At 35.6% G+C, this 24,511-nt stretch overlaps 1 protein-coding gene across 4 annotated transcripts in view; it reads left to right on the forward strand.

Annotated features, from left to right (window-relative positions):
* prkx (protein kinase X-linked) overlaps nt 1-24,511 on the forward strand; it is a 62,471-nt gene that overhangs the window by 29,536 nt on the left and 8,424 nt on the right. The window contains exons 4-6 of one of the 4 annotated variants that reach the window (XR_012407126.1): nt 6,280-6,463; nt 17,754-17,883; nt 23,340-23,397. Coding sequence is in view for 1 of the 4 variants with exons in the window: in XM_685338.8 (XP_690430.2) it covers nt 6,280-6,399; nt 17,788-17,883; nt 23,340-23,397 (274 nt within the window). In the remaining 3 variants the exon portion in view is untranslated. Of the gene's footprint in view, nt 1-6,279; nt 6,464-17,753; nt 18,012-18,220; nt 19,520-23,339; nt 23,398-24,511 lie in introns of those variants that run through there. The other 3 variants (XR_012407125.1, XR_012407124.1, XM_685338.8) reach the window with 3 other exon arrangements.

The raw sequence follows: 24,511 nt of genomic DNA on the forward strand, positions 1-24,511 counted from the left end.
GAAGCAATTTTAGAGTAACCTTGCAGAAATTGAAAATTCCTCTGGTTGTGCCTTGTTATAGTATCATTCAAATAAAAAAAAAATATATATATATATATATATAAATAAATATAGTTGTGTGTTTGTATGGTGCATATTCGTCTGCAGTTTAAAGTACCGCATTGCTTTTTTCAGAGCAAGCCATGACCCCTCTGATGTGGAAGCATAATGGGTTATGATTCTGTTCTCTGCGCATGAGGAAGGAGCCCTCAACGATGGTAGTCTGGCTGATATGCAAGTGACCCACATATAGAAACTAAAAGCAGAGCCTCTGGTCCAATAGAGAAGACAACTGTCCCTCCAAGCAACAGCTTTGGCTTTTCCAGTTGGAATAGAAAACGTCTGCATAGTTTGTCATGTGGCAACATTGCCATCTGGTGGCTGTAAATACATTTGCCATAACAGACTGTGATATTTCCCTTTTGCCTTGATCAATGGCCATTTGAGCTGCTTGTGTTGTTATATGAGGACAAGAATGCTAGAAGCTTTGGATATCTTGTCCCAGATCAGGCACCAAGCTTTTTTCCTATTTTCCTTTAGATAGCATTAGGGCATTTTTCATCTGTTATTCTTTTGTCATCATGTCAGAGCATCTGCTGAAGATGAGGGCTTATTATTGTGTCACAGTCGCTGATGTATTGCAGGGCTCTTATTGTGGTTGTGTTTGGGGGCGAAGGAGGCACAGCTTCAAGTGGCCAATCAAAACAAAAAAAGCATAAAAGGGAATTATGAGAAAAGGCACCTTCAGCACAACAGCGTTGACATTCTAAAGGTGCTTTTTGAAAAAAAAATTTTGACTGGGTTTTGAGATGTTTACACAGTTGTTACAGCAATGTCAAACTCGTCAGCCGTCAGAGCACAGAGTAACAGTTAAATACAACAGACTGACAGGCTTACTTTTCTACCCTTGTTCAGATACACACACACACACACACACATACACACCCAAGAATAGGCATACGGATGAACATAGGTGCAGTATGTAAGTTTGACACCCAGAGGTTGAACTAGGTATTGTATTCCTGGATAAAAACAAATGCAAGCGCAGGTTTCTAGGTTGATGACATCAACAGGAGTGAGGCTCAAGTCTAAAAGGCTGATTTAAGTTGTTTGTTGTGGAATATTGTCCATATTGTTATATTTTCCGGGTTTTTGTCCTAACCAACATCTCAAATTGATACATTAGAAAAGACTTCTATTTCTCACAGGTGAAAGGTACACCTCAGGTACACCTCATGTGCATTATTCAGCATTAAATGCTAATAATGTGAGTTCGAATGCCATTTTCGTGACATTTATTGCCATACTACTAAAAGCAGCAGCAGATAGTTCACTTAAGATCTTGAATATAAAATAAACCATTTGAAATTGTACTTTAGAACTGTGAAATAATGCAAACCAACTAGAGATGCTCCAATAACTATTTTTGCAGCCAATACTGAGTACCGATTCTTTGTCTCGGTGATCAGCCGATACTGAGTACCGATTCTAATGCTTCAATCTTATAATTATAGAAATTATAATTACATATAATAAAATGACACAGATATAAAAATTGGTCATAAAAAAATGACAAACAATGCAATTTGGAAACATTGCGAATGATGAAAGAATAATGTCTCAATCAAAAAAATATTTGGAGCGCATATTTGATGCATAATGCTGCGTTCACACCAGACGCGGAAGAAGCGCCAAGTGTGAGTATTTTACATGTTAAGTCAATGCAAAGATGCGATTAGACATCCTCTGGCGCGATATGAGGGAATGAGGTGGCGCGAATAACACGATATTGACGTGTGAATCGCTCAAGTTGGAAGTCTGATCTTCAGCAGACATTCGTGCCGCGTTAACCAATTCGCATCTCTTGTAGGGCAGTGATTATGACATAGCGCCTGTTGGTGTCCCTAGGGAAATCCTCATGCCGACACCGGACAACAGTTCATCAAACTGGACTCGGCTCAGTTAAAAAAAGCACTGCAGACAGCTGCCATCATCTGAGTGCACCTCAGAATGGATCTAGTGGGCTCAGGCACAGCTCCAAACGAATCGACACTGTTTATCAGGCTTTCTGAAGTACATAAACAGCTATTCTATCAAAAAAAATACATGTTAGCCATTTAGCAATGAATCTAAAGTGACTGGGCAGACAGAAGCCCTGCTCATTATGCGAACCTGCGTCTGTTGTGAAGTGAATTTGAAGGTGAATGAAGCGAGTAAACTCAAAATGTTCAGGGTTCTATTTATGTGCGAATAGCACGATTAATCTGCCTGTATCGCGTCTGGTGTGAACACAGTATAAGAAGTTAAACTGCATACCCATAAATCACTGCTTCTTTACTAAAAGGTAATAGGTCTATAAATTACTGTTTATTGCAATAAGTATATTAAAAGAAGTTATATTATTAACTAATCAAACCCCTGTGATCAGCCAGATTGGTGGGTACTGATCGAGTCATTAAATGTAATTTTCGGCCGATTGATCGGAGCAGCCCTAAACCATTAATTATTGATGATTCAAAAAACACATTTAATAATGTTAAAGAGGTTTAATATGTATAAATTAGAATATAAGCATTACTATTTCGTAAGTGAGTGCTTATTCTGTGCTTTTGAATGGCTGTATTAAATTCCTGTCGTGTTTTGTCTGGTGTTAACAGCCAAATTGCTTATCACTGCAAATCTTATTGCGTAGCATGTTGTCAGGACACAGGGTTACAATGTAACCTGATTACCTAATGTTTACAGTTGTAATATTTATATTATTTACTAATTAATAAACTCATGTGGATCTCTGAATCTGCGTTTCATTTCGGAGTCTGCTATTGTTCACCGGAGGTCACATTTCGGTCACGGACACATGCTTTGAGAGCCTTCCTGATTAAATGAATGACTGAAAGAAATACACGGTTTTCCACAAAAGCAACCCACGGTGCTGAAATATAATTGGCTAAACTGGCAGTGGGCAGGTTTAAAGAACCAAAACAAAGACAATGTTCCAGCACATTTTCAAAGCAAAATATCTTACTTCAGCCATGTTTTTCAGATAAACAAGAATGTTTACTAAGCCTGTTCCTTAAATATCTGCAAACATATAATGGCATTTTTATGCTTTAGAGAGTCAAACACTTACATACAGCACCTTTAAGTGAGTCATCAGGTGTGCTGTTCTTAATTTCAGGAACTGATCTTGATAACAGGATCAGTTTCATCACTGCTCCCATTAGCGTGCAGTCTGATATAATTAGTGTAAACATAAATCATCAGAGCCAATTGAAAAGCATGTCACATGAAATGCAGTGTATTTGAATGCTGTTGTGAACTGACACTGAGAGGCTTCAGTTAACACAGGGAAGACTAATCCTCTATATTACAGAGAGTAGAACTAAAGCCAGACAGCTGAGCAGAGAAAGATAAAGAAAGAAACTGAAATGGAGAGCAAGAAAAAGAAGGAACGGAAATAATGTGAGAGACATGCAATCAAGCTGTTCCAGACTCCCTTTATGCAAGTTCACTGTTATTGTTGTATAAGCTGTAACATGCACTAGTGAGGTTATATATTTAAGATTAAAAGTGGGGCAAGTGCTGAGCCATAAGGTTACCCCAGATTTATATATATATATATATATATATATATATATATATATATATATATATATATATATATAGTCTCTGGTGTATCACTTGTGTTTTCTTCTTTCTGTTGGCAGGTTACAAGTATTTCTATGGGAACCAGATCAGAACCTAAAATCTTTTTTTGCATATATCTCATTCCTTCCTAATTGACATTCTGGTTTCAACAGATACAGTTTTATAATTCTGTTAGAAAACCATGTCCAGACAGAGAAGCAAAGGGCAGCCGTTTGCTGAAGGACAGGTCAACAGACTCATTTATCGACCGGCCCCTTGGCCCCAAACAAACACAGATTTGTCATTTCACCCCATGGAGCTGCTGCTACTCCGTGTAATCAGAAACCCTCTACTACAAATAAAACACAGTGTAGCGGGCTTTCACTTTGCCTTCTAGCTCAATATACAGTTACGCTCATAAGTATCCTTGGCTTGAAGTGGATATACTGATATACTGTCTCTACCCTAGACCAGCCGATACAATCCTGTTCAGATAGCCAGCTGTCACTATGTCCACTGTAATTACACCTCACTGTGTGCCATATATATATATATATATATATATATATATATATATATATATATATATATATATATATATATATATATAAACAGTGGTAAAATGTGGACTGAGATCTTTTTAGAAATTCTAGATAAAATGCCAGTGTGTGGACAAAAGTCGTCTTTATTCTAAAATGCCATTTTAAAACTAAGACGTATTAGTGTAAACGGGGCCTACGTGTGTGTTTTATTTGTTTATTTTATTTATTTATTTATTTTTGTGTGCGGGTTGTTGCTACAACATGGGCGGGGCGAAGGATCGCGATGTCGGCACAGCATCGTGACGTCTATCGGTCATCGGCGATAGATAATAGCATCGACCATCGACCCAATCCTAGTTTCTTTATTTTTAGAAATTTAGATTTACATGTAGCATACACAGTAAAAATGGTGATTTACACATTGTCACATCACACACATGCAGCACTTCAAGAAAACATAATTAAATGATAACCACTTTATATGCTACATGATGTTTTACGTGAATTAAAGTGGGGAAAAAAAGTAATAAACAGTTAAAAAAAAGAAAATGGCCACAAATTCCAACAAAAACTAAAGTTTTTTTGCAGCAATATTACTGTTGTGTTGACTATGACTACAGCAGGACAAAACCCAGCGATTGCATAGCTTTGTGACATATTCATAACATTATTTCACCGATGGATGTAAATCAGTGGTCACCAAACTTGTTCCTGAAGGGCGGTGTCCAGCAGATTTTAGCTCCAACCCTAATCAAACACACCTGAACAAGCTAATCAAGGTCTAACTAGGTATACTTGAAACATACAGGCAGGTGTGTTGAGGCAAGATAGAGCTAAACTTAAAGGGGCTAATAATTTTGACCTTAAAATGGTTTTTAAAAAAATAAAAACTGCTTTAATTCTAGCTGAAATAAAACAAATAAGACTTTCTTAAGAAAAAATGACATACTGTGAAAACGTCCTTGCTCTTAAAAATCATTTGGGAAATATTTAAAAAAGAAAAATTCTAAGGGGGACTAATATTTCTGACTTTAACTGTATATTGGCTATTGAGCACTTCTGAAAATTCTCCAAATTGGTACAAACCATGGTTTGAAATTAAGTTGCCACATGCAAAAAAAAAAAAGTGCAATGTAGTTGAAGTACATTTTTTTTTTGTTTAACAATTGTTTAGTAAGCAAATTTTACATTTGTGAATATAGGGGAAAAAATTGTTGTAGAGTATTTAAGGTTTTTAACACTCAATTTTTACTGATATGCTTAGTTTAACAGACCAAGCTGATTGTTTATCTTTGAAAACATAAAAATGCTTAAGTTTCTTTTTTATTGATATACTTCTAATTAGTCAACATTCTTTCTTTTTTATAAACTTTTTTTTTTTGTAATTATTTTTTAGGGGTTTTCACCTTTATTGATAGGACAGTGGAGATATAGAGACAGGAAAGTATGGGGAGCAGAGATAGGGGAAGGATCAGCAAAGGACCTCGAGACGGAAACCGAACTCGGATCGCTGCGAGCACCTCCGTGCTATGTGTCGACGCACTAACCACTAGGCTATTGGCGTCGACAGTCAACATTCTTTCATTCAACAGTCAACATTATTTCTCATTATTACTTGACTAATGACTGTCATCCTGGCGTGAACTCAATATTGGTTAAAACTATGGATCAATGTTATCCAGCTCGATTTGTGGATGTCTGATCATGTGGATATGTTTAATAACAGCAAGAGAGTCTGACCTTTTAATTAAACATTGTCATTGTTAATGTATATTGTAATTTCAAACCAACCTTGCATATGATGTAAGTACTAAATTGCAATTTGGAGTCTTCATATGAAAGAATATCAAACAGGTTTGTTGGTACTTGAGGCAATCCTGCATGAGTGAGGGATGACAGATCTTTCATTTTTGGGGCGAACATGTCATAGATATAATTTAAGCTTCAAAGTTTTAAAACATTCACTTTATTTCCAGGTTTTTATCCTAGAGTCTAAGGCTTGGAAGCCCTGTGGGAATTTGTGCTCTCTTTCTTTCCATTGCTAATGCATTCATTCTTTCTTATTTTCAAGGACATGGACTCTGTGCGGCACTCCTGAGTATTTGGCTCCAGAGGTGATTCAGAGTAAAGGTCATGGGCGAGCTGTGGACTGGTGGGCTCTGGGTGTGCTCATCTTTGAAATGCTGGCAGGGTAAGACTGCACTACATTTATCTACTGCAGAACATTTTACACCAGAGATTTCAACCAGGAAGCTGTATACTGCAAGTTTGTAAGTTACTGCAGGGCATCCACAAAGATGTAAAGCAAAATTATCTTATTTTTCTATTAATATATGTATTTAATAATAATAATAATATTAAAGCCATGCCTCCTAAAGCCATGGGCCACATAAAATAGACAACACAATATAACAGTTAATCATGAGTCATTCACCAGTTAGAAAACTTCATAGTACTGTAAATACTTTATAAGGGTGGCACAGTGGGTAGCACGATCACCTCACAGCCAGAAGGTCAATGGTTCGAGCCTTGGCTGGGTCAGTTGGCATTTCTGTGTGGAGTTTGCATGTTCTCCCTGTGTTCGCATGAGACTCCTCCGGGTGCTCCGGTTTTCCCCACTAGTCCAAAGTCATGCGCTATAGGTGATATTGTTAAGCTTAATTGGCCATAGTGTATGTGTGTGATTAAGTGTGTATAGGTGTTTCCTAGTGATGGGTTGCAGCTAGAAGGGCATCCGCTAAGTAAAACATATGTTGGAAAAGTTGGCGGTTCGTTCCGCTTTGGCGATCCTAGATTAATAATGGGACTAAGCCGAAAAGAAATTGAATGAATGAATGAACATGCTTTAATACTACAGTTCTAAACTTAAAATGCTTTTGAAAAAGTTATATCTAGCACATTTTCTGCTGTGTAGCTAGCAAAACTTCTCAGTGTAGTAATATTCCTTGCATGCAAGATTTTCCACAATGACAGTGTGCTTGACTCGTTAACACCTATGGAAGGCTGGTGGGGTTCCTGAATTGCCAGTTACATGCATGTGGTTTTTAACTACCATGCCGTACTGTTCCAAGAACAGTCTGATACCTTTGGTCACTTATCCCATTACAAAGTCAGTTTCATTAGTGCCAGCAGCGAAAACTTGGGCTGTGGACAATGTGAAACATGTCTAATGAGTCCACCTTCACTGTCATCCCCACATCCGAGAGAGTTACAGTGTGGAGAAACCCCAAAGAAGCACACTACCCAGACTGTTGCTGCAATATCATGACATCCCCCAGGCCCAATACTTGTGTTAGATGGGCATGTCACTGCCAAGGACTGACGTACCATTCTCGAGGACCATGTACACCCAATAGTTAAAACATTGTATCCTGAAGACGGTGCATGCATCACGATGATAATGCACCAATACACACAGCAAGACTGGTGACAGAGTGGTTTGATGAACATTGTTCAATTCATGCTTATTTATATAGCGCTTTTACAATGTAGAATGTGAAAAAAAGCAGCTTAACATAGAAGTTCTAGTAAGTTGTAGTCCAATTGAAGTTCAGTGCAGTGTGGTTTAAACTTCACTGCTGAAAGTCCAAACACTGAAGAGCAAATCCATCGATGCGCAGCTCCACAAGTCTCATAAAAAGGAAGTTCCACAGTCACCAGATCTAAATATTATTAAGTCAGACATGTCGGGAAACGTTTTCCTCCACCAGCATCACATATTGACCTGACCACTCTTCTATTATTATTTCTATTATTTATTTATTTATTTATTTATTTGTCAAAATGTAATTTGTGGTGGGTCAAAAATGAGAATAACGAAAAGCATTTTTTTTTTACAGTAATATAATTCATTGCTTGAATTTCCATTCTCTAAAACTAAACCACTTTCAGTTTTTTCTATTATATAAAATCTATTTTTCCTTTTTGAATTTAACATCCCTTTAGTAGAAGAATGCTTGACCAAAACCAGTGATGAATAAATGCATTGAAGAAGTTGGCAGTTGGCATTTCATCCTGTACAGCTCAGACTGTATTCACATTTGCCTGTGCAGAGAAGAGCTATTGTCAAACATACGGCACTAGAGGGCAGCAGTGGAATATTAGACACTGAGCTTTACAACGGGCCCAAAACTCCATGTGCATGTCTCACAGATGGCCGCTGCTGTCTTGATATTTATCCTTATTATGATATTTATCCTTATTTGCCTAGATGTTTATCCCTGCAGCCTATATGCAGTGTGCACATACTGGCATATTTAATATGCACATGGATAATCTGCTTGCGTTTACAGTATCTCAGGGGGCGAATGTGTTTCTTGGAATAGATCTTGTTTACAAAAAGATTACATCCAGATTAAACTGTTATTACTAACATATGTGGGCAGAACAACATGCAAAATCTGTAGATAAATTTTGCACAAATTATGCATGATATTTCTGGATCAGTCATTTTCATGCTGCTAAAGAAGCCCCAGTACACGAGGTGAAGTTCTTCTTTGTTCTTTGCTTTGAAATACATTGTCAGCAGTATGGCGCCCACACATCTGGAAGTGGCAATTAGAGAAATATGTTAAAATGTGCTGCGTGCATTGCACTCAATAACAAAATAAACACAATAAAAAAAAAATTAAAATAAAATAAAAATTAAAATAAATATATATATATATATTATAATCTTTTTTGGAGAACAAATGTGGTTTAAATGTGAATTTGCATTGATTTACTAAGTAATTTATTTATTTAACAGTAATTAATATAGCAATTATAACAATAAGAAAAAAGAACAACCTGCTTTTTCATAGCAAAAAAGGTGGTGTTCTGGTAAAAAAAATTTTAGAGGGATGCAACAAGCAGACAGTTTAGAGAGTACACACTGTGACCACTTGTGCAATGGAGGAGGAAAAACAAATAACTGCATGGCGAAGTACGCTTCCTCTGGAATTTGTAAACCGGGGGGTGTTTGAGAAAGCAAGGTTAACATATTATCACTTATACCTTACCTAAGACTTACTGACTCTCAAGCCAGACTTATTCTCTGCTGAACAGCAAATCCTCAAGGGACAATCAGATGAATATCAAGTACTAACTACTTTGGTTATTTTTAAGGCATATTGCCACCTATTGGTGGCTTGTTATTGCAGTTTCTTTTTAATGATGCGTTTAATTTTTCACATTTAAAAAATATGCAAGCAAGGAAGTAAATAATCACTGTAAATTGATACTTTAATTATTTACTTTACATAAAAATAAATTTAAAATTACTTGCCCTAAAATCAACAAGTTAACTTTACTTAAAACTTCGTAACTTGGACACTGTTAAGTTGATTTAATTTAATTCTTAATATTAGGCACATACTTCAGAGAATTCATCGCTCCAAGCTAAATGAAAATGATTGTTTTAGATTTATAATTTCTACAATATGATGAAAACACATTTCTATTTCATATAAAGTAGTCACAAAATGATTCAAATTTTCTTCAAATGATGTTTTGATGCACATGTGTCAAACTCAGTTTGAGCCCCTGGAGGGCCGCAGCTCTGCACAGTTTAGTTTTAACTCTAATTAAACCCACCTGATCAAACTAATGGAGTGCTTTAGGTTTGTTTGATACCTACATTGATGTGTTGAAGCAGGGCTCGAACTAAACTTTGCAGGACTGCAGCCCTCCAGGAGTGGAGTTTGATACCACTTTTTAAAAAGAGCTTACCTGCCTACACGAGGAAACAAACAATGGGCAAAACAGAATGTCTGCAAGGGGATAGATTGAAGTTAAAGATGCAGAATATAACTCTGATAATTTTCACCAAAACAAAGTGGTGTCTTACTTTATTTAATGTAAGTTAAGAGTAAATGCAGACTAACACAGTTAATTAACACTTCTGATTTTACTGTGCACTTGAATTTTGAATAGTGATGTACCAACAGATTCCTGTTAGTGATGTGCATACATTTGCACAAGCTATTTGCATGCTACCTTTGATTAAAGATTATCTAAGCTTTTTTTTTTATTTATTATTAATCGTCACTTTAAGACTAACAATGCATGTTTGTGAAGTAAAAATTGTATATTAATTAAATGGGGACTTTAATGTAAATTTGATTAAGAATTTTAACTTTAATTTCTATTTAAAGCAGCTCTCCAGTGTGTTGTGTTGTATGTAACTTGTGTATGTCTGACTTACCGTCTACTTATAACATAATCTTCACATAGTAATAATTAGGCGGTGTCTATCAGGTCTATAAAATGTATTTTTCGCCTGATTTTAATCAAAATTACATCACTTAAATCTTTGCTTTAATGGGTTATATGCACAGGGACTTTTAATTTTAATCAGCCAACCCCGATCATTACTGCCTGGCTGAGACACAATATGAAGCGGTTTATCAGACCAAACAAGAAGCACTGAATTCAATTATATTTTTCTGCACTATGACTTTAAAACATGGAAATTAATTTTACCCCAGTATTTTTAATGGTAATTTAGTGCTAGCATGCTTCTAATGATGACGCCTGTATATAAACAGTCTTTTGTGTCTTTTTAAGTTTTAACAATTAAATGGATGCTTGCGTCTTTTTAACTCATTATATTTGAATTACATTACAACCTCGATGCTGTAAAAGGAACCTTATAAAATTGAAAATAGTCACATAAAGCTTTCAATGGAAGTTAATCATGGGCTGAAAAACACTAGCTGTGCATATACTGTAGCCCATTCAAAGTATATTGCAGCTTTAAAGACAGAAACTGCACTTTCTAAATGATCTCGGTCTCACACAAGAAAATGTGTTCTTTTTGTCACACGGAATCCAAAGCCAGTGTGAAAATAAACTTCTTCCCTCTTGGTATAAATTTGGATGGAACAGTGTATATTCGGTCCAAATTGCTCCATTCTCCCACCTGCGTGTTGCTGAATCTAGAGTCTGCCTGGAGCTTTCACAGGCTCTCGTGTGGAGGAAAAAGTGACCCACCCTCTTCATTCATCCCAGACTTCTTTTGAAGTTTTGGCTCCTGCAAGAGAGTGAGAGAAAGAGACCTGGTCCCTTACGTATTTTTCTCAGCTAGTCCAGACATACAAAAGCTCCCTTCATTTGTCTCTGAAACTGTGTGCTTTTCATTGCGTGTCAAAGGTCACTGGACTCTGCTTTGCAGGAAATGGAACAAATGCCTCCTCTTGGACTTTGACTATATTGGGGTCACAACGCCAATTAAGTGACTGGTTACTGTAAATTTGATGCACATGCCAAAATGTTCGCTGGCTATAAGAATACATTTCTTTTCTTTTCTTTTTTTTTGACTATATGTGTTGATTTACTTTAAAGTATGCAATTTTGTCATTACATGAATTTAAATATCACATAACTGCTTTACAGTAAACAATTAATGCACATATGGTTCATCAGAATCATCCTAAAAGGCATATTTGCTCATTAAAGTTGGATTTAATTCCTAACAGCATTGAAATTATTTGGTTCTGCCTTTTTTCTTTCCAATTTAGAACACTTTAAATAACAGTATTTATTTAAATCTTTTCCAACATTATTAATTGAATCATTGTTATCATTTTAATCTATTGGTGTTATCACTATCAATTTATTATGTATGAATAAAATATAAGAAAAAGTATTTAAATTAGCAATGAAAATATTATATTTCATATCATTGCTGGTTTTATTGTAGTGTTTTTGTGAGCAGCAGAGACCTCTTTAGCAAGCTTTAACTGATGCCAAACTTTAAAACAGTGGTTTAAAATGGATTAATATCATTTATAAGACATGTTAGATGAGCACCAAATTATAATATTGAGTTAATAGCAAAAGGATTGTGTTACTAAAAACTGAAGTGATGATAATACTCTCTCACTTGTTCGTTTTTCTTTAGCTTATTTCCTAATTGGGGCTTGCTAGATTAATGAAAACCATAATAATATACCAAATTGAGCTAGTTGCTATAAATATATCAAACTGGGGTTTGGTGATTTCCAAAAAAAGAATTAATTTAGTTAAACTGTTAGAATTAACATATTTTATCCATAACCTACTGAAGAAGAAAGAAAATAGCAGTTAAAACATACATTAAAAAAACAACATGCAAATAAAAAGCCATCAGCCTTATACGATTTATTCATTTATTTTTAATAATAATTATATATATATATATATATATATATATATATATATATATATATATATATATATATATATATATATATATATATATAATTTTATTTAAATTTTTTTGCAACCCCTGGTTTAATTACGTGATATTAAAAGACACAGCAATAATGTTAGATGCAGCACATTGATTTTATGACACCACGTTAAACTTTCTGACGTCTTTACAGCCCTTATGTGTATTAAAATACATACAGGCCACCTCTAAATATGGAGGATGGTTCCCAAGTACCATTCTTTAAAATAAGTGTGAATTACAGACTTGGGCATGTTCATATGTCTGTGGCGTTATGTGCAAGTATGACCACCTAAGGATATTGGGTTTCGTAAATTACTGGCTTTGTTATTTTGTGGGTCACTGGCTGAAAAGTTTGGGAACCCCTGCTCTAACTTACTTTCCTTTGGCTTATACCCTGATTAATTGAAGTCGTCACAGCCTAATGTCGTTAATGTGGCCAATTCAGTTTATCCAGTTTATCTATACAATGTCTTTAGACTGTGGTGGAAATCGGAGCACTCAGGGGAAATCCGTACAGACACAAAGAGCACATGCAAAGTACAGTACACAGCAGAAAGGCCTTCTGCTGGTACTTGAACCAGCAGCCTTCTTGCTGTCAGGCGACAGTGGACAGTCACAATGCCGCCCACAGTATTACGTCAAATAAAATGCAGCCTTAGTGAGCATAAGATGATTCCTTTGAGAATGTAAAAACAATTTACCATCCCCAAACTTTTAAATTATAAGATATATTAAAAATTGTAAAACATTTTTGTTTGCTAGGCTCATCTTACAACTTCTCTATATTTGGTTGCGTTATTCAGTAGAGTTTTGCCATATTTTGAATCCATTCAGCCAGTCTCCTGGTCACTTTTAGCTTAGCTTAGCATAGATCATTGAATCAGATTAGACCATTAGCACCTCATGTAAAAATGACAAAAATAGTTTTGATAATTACTCTACCAGACACAACAATATTATTAGCTATCAATATTAACTTTCATCAGTATAACCAACATGACCACCTAGTGTCACAGCACATGGAGCATTTGTGAGAGGCAATTTAGACAATATTAAAAACTATTTTCAAGTTGGGAACAAATGAAGAACTTTTCTGAGCTAATATTTATGAATTGATTCATGATCAATAAAATATGCTGAAACAACATAGATTTATTTTTAATTGTGTCATCAGGTGAATTTAAACGTTTTGTCCCATTTACAGGCTTAGTTATGATACAAGAGTTTATAAGAACCAGCACTTCAATAGGACACTTGTAAAAGCTTGTCATATTCTATTCTTTTTCCTCTTTTTCTCAGTGGAATCTTGGCGACACCTGTGATGTTATGTAAAAGTTTCAGTTTCATAATTCTCCTTTTTCCCCCTGTCACCAGCCACTGCTTACAGTAACACTATAGAGACTAATATGTCTCTTCTGCTCTCTGTCTTTCTCCTTTTCTCTGTCTCTCTTTTCCATCACCCATCAGAAAGAATAGCTGCAAGTTCTGCTCTTCTGGCTCTTCACTCTCTGTTTATGGTTTCCACACTCAGTCAATACTGTCAGTCCTGCTCAATCCATTATGTGGAACCACTTTTTTTTTTTAGTTCTTTCAGACGGCCACAGCTAGAGATCTTGAAAGACAATTCTGCCATCATTTACTCAGCCTTGTGTCATTTATATGTTTTTTTGGATAAAAACTCAAGTCAGATTTGACTATTTTATTTCATTTAATATAACTAAATTCAGAAAGTAGCTTCAGAAATACCCCATAAAATCATTGTAATAGTAATAATAATGTATGTTATTGTAATATACACAGTTGAGGAGAAAAATATTAGCCCTTGTGTGAATTTTAACACATTTTTTTCTAATATTACCCAAGTGCTGTTTAAGGGCTAGCCCTTTTTTTCTGCACAGAGAGATGGTTTGCATTGTATTTTTAAGCTGTAATGTAAATGTAAACCCAGCCAGGAATTAATATCAGTCTCTTTATAAACTGATAACATTTAATAAAAATGTATTGCTATACACTCCAGAAGAATGACAGAAAGAGATGAATGATAAGAAATTATGCTTAAACATTTATTATACTCACTATTCATCAATCTACATGTGTTTGTTGCCTCATTACAAACATATGTGACAAATTTTACATTAAAGACAATAAGTTAACGAAAGATAGAATTAAACATACCTCTTTAAGGTGGAGCTGAATAAATTTATAATCTGTATATCCTACATTTTGTCTACTGACACGCATGTAAACATGTAAAGTCTCAGACCCATTGCTTAAAATTCCATAGTAAACAATATGATGCAGCTGGCTTTGGCTTTAATTCAAGGGGAGTTTGCTTGTGCCTCCCTCGTCTCACATACATTATAAGTGTAATATAAACTTAAATAAACTTAAAAATAAGGGAGAAAATATACAACTGCTCTAATCTCTCAAGGAAACATTGTGGCTAGTCAAATGCAGCCAGGGGTGTGCATATTAATGATCCCATGTGCAACATATCAGTCTGTGTTTTGGCTGCTAAACTTCTAATGACCTGGAGTACATGCAATTGTTGAGGGCATCTTAAAGAATAGTGCCACTGTATGACAATAGTCTGTATTGTGTTCTGATAGGCCTGTTTTTCACAATGGTTTTACATTTTAAGCATTTACGTTAAAGTGAGGAAGCAATGGTGTACGACTTGAATGAGGCTTATGGTATGGCCATTTCCATGCATTGAACTATTATTATTGGACTATGGTGAGATGTAGCCAGATTTCCTTTATAATGCACATTTAACGTAATCATTAAACTTATAATCTGTTTAGTTAGTTGCCATTATGACAATAAAAAATAAAATAAAATAAAAAAGACTCATCACATTTTATTGCCACTGACATTTTTACTGTCAGTCCTAGCGATAAATACCACATTTCATTTAATCTGATATGCAAATAGGTGTGAGGCAGTATACAAATATTGTATTTCTTTTAGTCAAATGGCATTGGGAATACATATTTATCTTACATACGCATTACCCCAGTCCAAAGTAAAATTAAATATTAAATATTAAAATTTAAATAAAAAATGCACAGTTAAATAGCAATTTATGCTATTTTCATTAAAGGTCCAGTAGGTGATTGTCTTCAGAAACTTTTTGTGTTGTGCTGGTTGAAAGTATCTTCACAGTCCAATAGTAAGGATTACAGTAAATGATCTAAATATATTTATATGTATTTTTATATTCTGGGTAAAGCATAAAACTAAAAAATGTTCATCCAATAAAATAGAGTCGGACCGACATCTCCCATAATTCAGATAAGCAGCTCAGACTGTCTGTCTGCAAATATATATTCAGACTTCTGCGCATCTGTTCACGCAGATCCGCCATTAACGCATGCCCGTCTGCATAAGCGGCCGAGCGGTCACGAGACAGACCGGGTGAAATCAAATGCTGATACCTGTTAGACAGGTAATGTTCTGTTTTAAAACTATTTTAGTCGGGCTAGGCTGATGTTAGATTGTGTTCTGTTATGAATGACTTATATGCACAGACGTGTTGTTCAGCCACTGAATTCTCCCAGTGAAAGATTGATGTGATTATTTTTAGTTTCATATGGTCCTTTTACAGCATCGATAATGTAGATTTATATTAAGTTTAACAACAAAACATCAGTAATTAGCACCATTCCGCCTAACCTGCTTTATTGAGCTGAAGTTGCTTTTATATTCACATTGGGTCAGTTTTGATCAATGACAGCCTTCCTATACTGTTTACCATGCTACTCTGAATATTCACTCTGAAATAGCATGTAAGTGTGGCCAAGTAATGAATTTAATTCCTGCACGGCTCTAACTAACTGGCGAATTACATGAATTAGTGGGTTGTCTGTCGGCTGTTGTGACGCGGTGTGCGTGCTCGCGATTTCAAGGGGTGTGGCTTTGAATCACAGTCCCTCCCTGCCGTCCAAAGATAATATGCTAAGCGGTTAGCATTTTTGCAGATCACCTACTGCACCTTTAACATAGCCAACATTTTTACAAAAAATAAAGTGGCAAAAGATTAGTTTCTGATAAAACTAAATATCAAGTCTGTGATTAGTCTGGTATTTTATTTATTTATTTATTATATTTTATATAAAGCTGTAACACATTTGTCCTCTCTTTTGTGTGAATCAGAGCTAATGGCTTGTTCTGTCAATCACTGCAGTGTCTTTCACTCTATATTTTACAGACGTTTGTCTCACCATCATCATCATTTTATTCTTTACTGTCGACACTTGAGCTGTCACTGTCAGTGATCTGTGCCATCATGGGACTTCAGCTGGTATCCTAGTAACAAACTCATTAGCATCTCTCACCTTCCCTGTCCCCATGTTTAATGGCTCTTTTGAGTGCCAGCTGGATGCAGATGATACACACAAGACCATTGCTAGAGAGTAGAAGGATGTTTGATGGCATATTGGTCGAGGCGTAACAGGACAGGTCTGGTAGTCTAATGGAGGAGTAATGGATTACACAGCATGAGCTGGACAATCATTCTAGCAGACATCAGAGGACACACATCCCATAGTCACAGATGGGTGGATACATCATTAGTCTACTGCATTCAGTCTAAAGACTAAATAGCACATTTAGATATATCAGATAAGTTTACATTTAGCTGGTCATGTAAACGAGCAAAATTTACATTTACAAAGTCATTTAGCAGACGATTTTGTCCAGGGTGACTTACAATAGAGGAGCTATTCAGCGATTCAACAAGAAGAGGTATTGCATAAGTGCTGGTTATTCAAAGTAACTTCTTCGTGTGCAGAGAATTTAGTGCTAGATTATTATTATTATTATTATTTTATTTATTTTTTTGACTGAGAGAGAAGGAGAAAGAGAGAATGTGCTTCTGTTTTGGTATTATTGACCGGGGTTCAACTGTTCTCTACCAGTGTATCCGCAGTCCGAGTGGGAATGGGAAGATCTTTCCACCAGCAAGGAACATTAAATGAAAAGGTTTTGGAAAGTGACTTAAATGCTTGTGACGCAATGGTTATCACATTGAGCTAGTTGCTCAGCCATGAGCAAATAATGTAAGTCTTTAATTAGATAACTCTGTATTGCATTTGGGAATTCCCATTATTCCTATTTTAGTAATTATTATAATTAGTTTACTACTAAATAAATAAGTAGTCATTTTATTACCTTTTTGACTGTTTGTCATCATGCTATTTTAAATAACTTAATAAAGAGGACTCGGAACGCAATAAAATGTATATAAAAATATAGGAGTGATTTTTAAACTGGATTGGGTATTGGGTAAAGGTTGAGTTTGAATTTGAATGAATCACTGACTGGATCAAAAAATAAAATGCTTTATTAAGGGTCTGTATTCTTTTTTTCTTCTTTCTGTTTAAGATATCCACCCTTTTTTGATGATAATCCCTTTGGCATCTACCAGAAGATTCTGGCCGGAAAGCTGGAGTTTCCTCGGCATCTGGATTTATATGTAAAGTGAGTTTGATAAGGAAAACACAACCAACTGGCACATGTCATATTTATAGCATGCATAAAAATGTCTAGTGAAATTATATCAGCATCAGCATGAAATAATGTTTGATTTTAAACTTGTGGGGTGAATAGTGAAAAGTGTTATTGCTAACCAAAACTAGAAAAACAAAGCTGAAATCATCATTTAACTTTTTTTTTTTTTTTAATAAAACTTAAATTGAAAGGATGCCATCACAATAAAAAACTATAAATATATATATATATATATATATATATATATATATATATATATATATATATATATATATATATATATATATATATATATATATATTTATAGTTTTTTATTATATATATAAAAGGGGGATTACCACAATAAAGCTGTGTATTTAAGGGTAAAAATACTGTAGTGCTCACACGATGATGAAATTTGGCTAAAAACTAATTGTCAAAGATAATCTAATATGTGGTTAAATATGAATATTGTCACAATCACCAACAATCTAGCATTTGCACATCAAACACATACCATTTCCAGTTCTCTCCCCGATTGCACACATACAGCTGGAAACAAATCATAGACTGATTACATGGACTATATATTCACCTCTCTCTCTCTCTCTCTCTCTCTCTCTCTCTCTCTTTCTCTTTCTCTCTCTCTCTCTCTCTCTCTCTCTCTCTCTCTCTCTCACACGCACACACACACACACACACATGGCTGAGTCTTCTGTAACAGTTATTCAGGTGACAATGAAGTGAGGTTCCACGTGCAGCTTTATTTAGAAATGTCAGACAGGCAATGGTCAATCATAGAAGCAAACTGGTATGTACTTGGAAATCCAGAAGCGTAGTTGAGGTTGCAGGCAATAAGATTGATACAGGCAGCAAACAATGAAAAGCTAGTTTGTGTAATAATTGGAGTTCCAGAAACAGGTGTATGTGAGGTGCTTGACAGAATTTGTAGTTCTCAATGTTACAGAATTGTAGTCTGGGTAAGAGTGCATGTTTACCAGCAATCTGCAAGCTGGTGATCATGACAAATATATTCTGTATATATTTGAACATATATGTGCATATTTGTATTTCTAATTATAGAAAATCAATATTTAAACTGCGTTTTTTTTCTTTGCAATACTTTGAAAAAATTTAGAAATATGTAGATTTGAATGTATGTACATATTAGGGTCGGGCGATGTAGATTTTAATCTGCCATCGTACAATGTCTATTGTGAAACATTGCTATAAACGATGCCATCGTCGTCGTATGCGGCAGTGAATCAATTATTTATGAATATCTAATTAATTCATTACAAATTAATTATTCATTACAAATTAATGTAGCCTACCGTTTCATCTGCCTGACCCGCATGGTCTTTGTTTAATCTATATTCAAATCATAAATAAATAAAGATAAGTCACACAAAATTACCACCTGTCATTTACTTTTTTTCGTGGGACTCTGGCATGAATAGGCAGAGTGATCTGCTTCATTCTAATGGCTTTGACAAACTTGGTTGATAAAAAAGGTGCACAGCCTACAGAAACCAACCAACAGTATCTGAGGCTTTTGCTAAAATTATTAAGTAAAAGCGAAAGATTGAAGCTTTCTGTTGACACTGTGACACGTTACCTGATAGATAAAAAAAAAATGAAGAGTCGTTTGATAGAGACAAGATTAATTAAATATCACTTTTAACAACAATAGTAAGACTCAATCCAGCGGTACATCCTTAATAAACTGTCTGACTTGCACTGCTCTATGGGGTTTTGGGCTCAAAGCATCCGCTGACTGCTGGAGCTCAGACGCGCGCATACGCTGCAGCATGACAGAGTGTGTGTGTGTGTGGTCACGTGATTGCATTTTCAGTGATACAGTGTGAAAGGAGGTCTTTTCAGAAATGCTTGGTGAAACACAAGTGTGGGCGTGGATTGTTTTTGTTTTTGTTTTTGTAATTTTTTAACTAATACGAATTAGTGTATACAGGGCCGTGTGTTTTTTTCTAAACTGTTTTTTCTAAACCTGACGGGGCAGGGTGGAGGATAGCGATGCCGGCTCACCATCGTGATGTCTATTAGCCATTGGTGATAAACGATGGCATTTTATCAACCCAACCCTAGTATTCTGTAGTATCCATTATGAAAAAATGTTAGAAACTATCACATTAAACTGGACATACAGTACGTTTATTACAGATTTACTTTGGACAGACTCAGTGAGTTGGCATTGCTGATTTTTGAAGTTTTTAAACTAGATGTTGTTCAAATGCAATTTACATACTTTTTTGCATAAATTTACATTTGGATTGTACTTGTATTTTGGTTTTTGTCTGCCCATTGTGGCTATTAAAGGAATTGCAGCAATCTCGGTCATCTGCAACATCTGTGATTAAATAACCGCTATTACAAGGTTATTTCATAATTGCAACAGGCCTAGAAAAAATGCAAAGGCATTTATGACTAAAACATTTAAATCAACTCACTACTTTTATAAGATAATTCAAAACAATAATATGCATTTTATGAATTATTAAAACAGTTTAAAAAATAACAGTAGTAAAAACAAAATCCTTTCTACATTCATTACTTCCTACTAGGGATGTAATGGTATCAGAATTTCACGGTACGGTAATACCTCGGTAACCCCTCTCATTTGGGACTGAGGTTTCTGGGACAGAGAGATATGATTTAGCCAAGGTTGACAGTAGTGGGTAACGTTGTGCATTGTCTTTCCACCACTTGAGAGGACAAGCCATGAGTGAGATAGAGGTCTCTTTGCGGTACAAGTCAATGTCTGCATTAATCCAACAAGTGTGTTGTGTTCTGCAGCCCCCATAACTGTTTTTAGTCGTATTCCTAGACTTATATTTCACCACAGTCTGGCAGTGCCTGCATATTGTTTCTTTCTTTGTCTGTCACCTTTCCTCCTTTTTCGGATCTTTTTAGAAAGAAACCGAAATGCTTCCACACATCCGATTTAAAACTTGCTTTAGGTTTGATCATTTCCAGCTCTTTTTCTTCCCCGCTACTAGCAACACACTCCATTTCCACATTACTGGATCTGTAGAGACCGCAAAGGATGATGGCCACGCCTAGGCTGATGGGAATTGTAGTTCCCGCTACCTCCCGTTCGCTTCATTCGCCTAAGCAAACTTTTCTCAGAAATATAGTTTTATTGAGTCATGCGCCTACGGTAATATTGAAAAAATTACTATTGCGGTATGACGGTATTTAAAATATTGTTACATCCCTACTTTCTACCCTTCTTATAAGATATGTAAAGTAGAATTAAAATGCATGTATTTGAACATCAGCAATTTGAGCATCTAAGTCTAAATCCACTAATATGGTACTGTTCACCTTATTACACCAAACTTTGTAACAATCACACACACACACACACACACACACACACACACACACACAGTCCATCCAGGGCTCTTAACATGAAAAAAGATTGAAGATCCCTGCCCTGTTTTAGATAGTTTAAAGTTCAAAGAGAGATGCTCATGCATTCCCCTGTGTACACACTTACACACTAACCTGTCCTTTAATGAACCTGTTTACACACGTCAGCTAACCATACTAATGGCTGTAGGAGTGCAGGCGTCATCCAGATTACAGGCAAACGTGTGTCTTTTTTACTCTACACTATCATTTCAGCTACTTTTGAACTACAAGTGTTCAGGATTTAGCAAATTACCAACTGTCCCGTCGTAGTCTTTAAAAACAATCCTTTTAATTGTAAGAGTGGACTAAGAAGTAATTGCAGCTGTACAAACACACACAAAATGACATCACTTCTGCTTTTTCCTTATATGGCGTTTGTCCACTAGAGCATTTTTTTGAATGCTCCGCTAAACCAGCTTGAGGAAGCTCTCAGAAATAGAGACAGACAGTCATCCTCAGGCAAAGCACATCCGGGTTTCCTTTCCACTGGCATGTTTACTCTAGTTACAATTTTGAAAGTATCCAAAACGAAGACTCATGTCAGTAGAGATTTAACAAGCTTGATAAGATAATGGTATCCTGAAGTCAAACACACATGAATGAATAACATCTGCAACAGAGGCTAAGGTCATCCGTTGAAAGCCTGCTTCAGGCTTCTCTCACGATAGAAACATCAACACCACAGCAGTCAACAGCATCATGCGCTTGTGTTCACAGCTTGAAGTGGGGTCGGGTTAAAAGTTACAGATTATTTTTAAAACGAAAATAAATGGTAAAGCAGGTAGATTTTATGTTTGGAGAAATTGAGGCTTTGAAGATACTCTTACAAGAAATGTTGACGCTGACATTGTTATACAAGCTCAATTTTTTCTGCATTCTTTTAACATATAAGGTAATTATTAAAGCATCAATCATCTAATTATTAGTATTTCATCAAAACATAATAACACAAATAAAAAATAATTTGAGAATACGTATATATTACACACTTGTCGTCATTCACAGGTGTAAGAGCAACAACTAATTACTTGACTGGTTGATTATTTGGAAAAGTGGCAGAAGGTCGATTTTTCCGATGAATCATCTGTTGAACTGCATCCCAATCATCACAAACACTGCAGAAGACCTATTGGAACCCGCATAGACCCAAGAGTCTCACAGTAATCAGTCAAGATGGTGAAGGAAAAATCATGGTTTGGGGTTACATTCAGTATGGGAGCGTGCGAGAGATCTGCAGGGTGAATGGCAACATCAACAGCCTGAGGTATCGGGACATTGTGCTGCTCTTTAAATTGCGAAACACAGGAGAGGGCAAATTCTCCAGCATGATAGCGCTTCTTCTCATACTTCAGCCTCCACATCAAAGTTCCTGAAAGAAAAGAAGATCATAGTGCTACTGGAATGGCCAGCCCAGTCAGCATAAATGAACATTATTGAGCATTTCTGGGATAAAATAAAGGAGGAGTCATTGAAAATGAATTCAAAGAATCTCGATGAACTCTGGGAGTCCTGCAAGAACGCTTTCTTTGTCATTTCAGATGACTTTATTAAGTTATTTTGAGTCATTGCAGAGATGTATGGATGCAGTTCTCCATGCTCATGGGAGTCATACACCATATTAATTCTTTTTTCCACTGCACCATGACTTTATATTCTATACTGTAAATTATTTCTGTTTAGTCACAAGATTTTGTCAGACCTTACTGTTCGAATTAAATAATTAAAAATCAAGGCATGATCATTTTTTTTAATTTTAGTAAAATATGTGTAATCTAGAAGCCTTTGCCTTTCATATAAGCCACTATTGATGCCAAATGATCAGCTAGATGTCAAGTTATTATTTGTTGTTCATAAAACTTGGATAGGCGATAAGAGCTAAAAATGTGCATCCCTGTTTTTAATGCTTGATTTGTGTGCGTGCGTGCGCGTGTGTGTGTATGTAGTGAATTAATGTTATGTACAATTTCTGGTGTTCATATGGCTTTTTTTATCTTCTTTATTTCATTGTCTAGGGATCTAATAAAGAAGTTTCTCGTGACTGACCGGGAAAGAAGGCTTGGAAACATGAAGGTATGCAAGGTGTTGGTGACCAATATTTTATGTTGTGCTTAAACGTTTGAGCAAAGAATTTTCACAGAAATCCGCATTTTGCATAATTCTTTTTCAAACACTATATCGTCTCACATTCAAGGCCACGTTGTTAAATTATTTCTAGATGTTTCTAGGTCAGTTTTGCATAATATAAATGAAATAATCTTTTAATAAAGCTGAACATCGGTGCACATAACAAATAATAAGACTTAGATTGAGTCCTGTAAGATTTTTTATTTTTTTTTCCCCAAAACGGGCCACATATGTTTCCAGTAATAAAGAGGCAGTCTAGAGGGAATGAGATGAGGCTCTGGAGAAAATCCCTGGATGCTCAGAAAGTGATTCTGACACCAGGCTTCTCTCCCACAATACCTCCCTTTCCAGCCCCCATCAGATTCAGATGGAGATGGATGTTGGGGAAACAACTGCAGATACTGTCTTGGTGCTAATGTTCTTCTTCTCCAGCTTTAGTCATTCAAACAGTTGCGGTTTAATGGCAGTTACATTTCTAAATTGTCCTTTTAGAGGAAATAATTCAATAACTGGCGCCAGATGAGGTGGCAGAAGTGCGCCAGTGCTGTCATGCATAATGTGATGCATATTGTGAAGGTGATGTCATGGGAAGTTTGTAAATGGTTGCGCCTGAGTGTTATTTTCCCATTAGCTAGAGTTTATGCTGTTATAATTTTCCACACGTGATGAATGAGCTCTGCAGATATTTACATCTCACTGTTTGTTTAGGGCTCTTTCAGTTTAATAAATTGAAGTTATGCCTTCTAAAATCTTTTAATCTTTACTCACTCAAAATGCAGCCTTCGAGCACTTGGAAATGTGAAGTTTGATCATTCCATGATCATAAGGATTTTACCCAAAGCACACTGTTTATGCAAGAAAACTGCAATATACAGTGCACCCGGAAAGTATTTATAGCGCTTCACTTTTCCACAATTTTTTTTTTTTTTAAATTACAGCCTTATGCCAACATGGATTAAATTAATGTATTTTCTCAAAATTCTACACACAATACCCCATAATGACAATGTGAAAAAAAGATTATTAAAAATAAAAAACCTGAATAATCACATGTACATAA

This window comes from Danio rerio, chromosome 1, assembly GCF_049306965.1.
Source record: "Danio rerio strain Tuebingen ecotype United States chromosome 1, GRCz12tu, whole genome shotgun sequence".
NCBI lineage: Eukaryota > Metazoa > Chordata > Actinopteri > Cypriniformes > Danionidae > Danio > Danio rerio.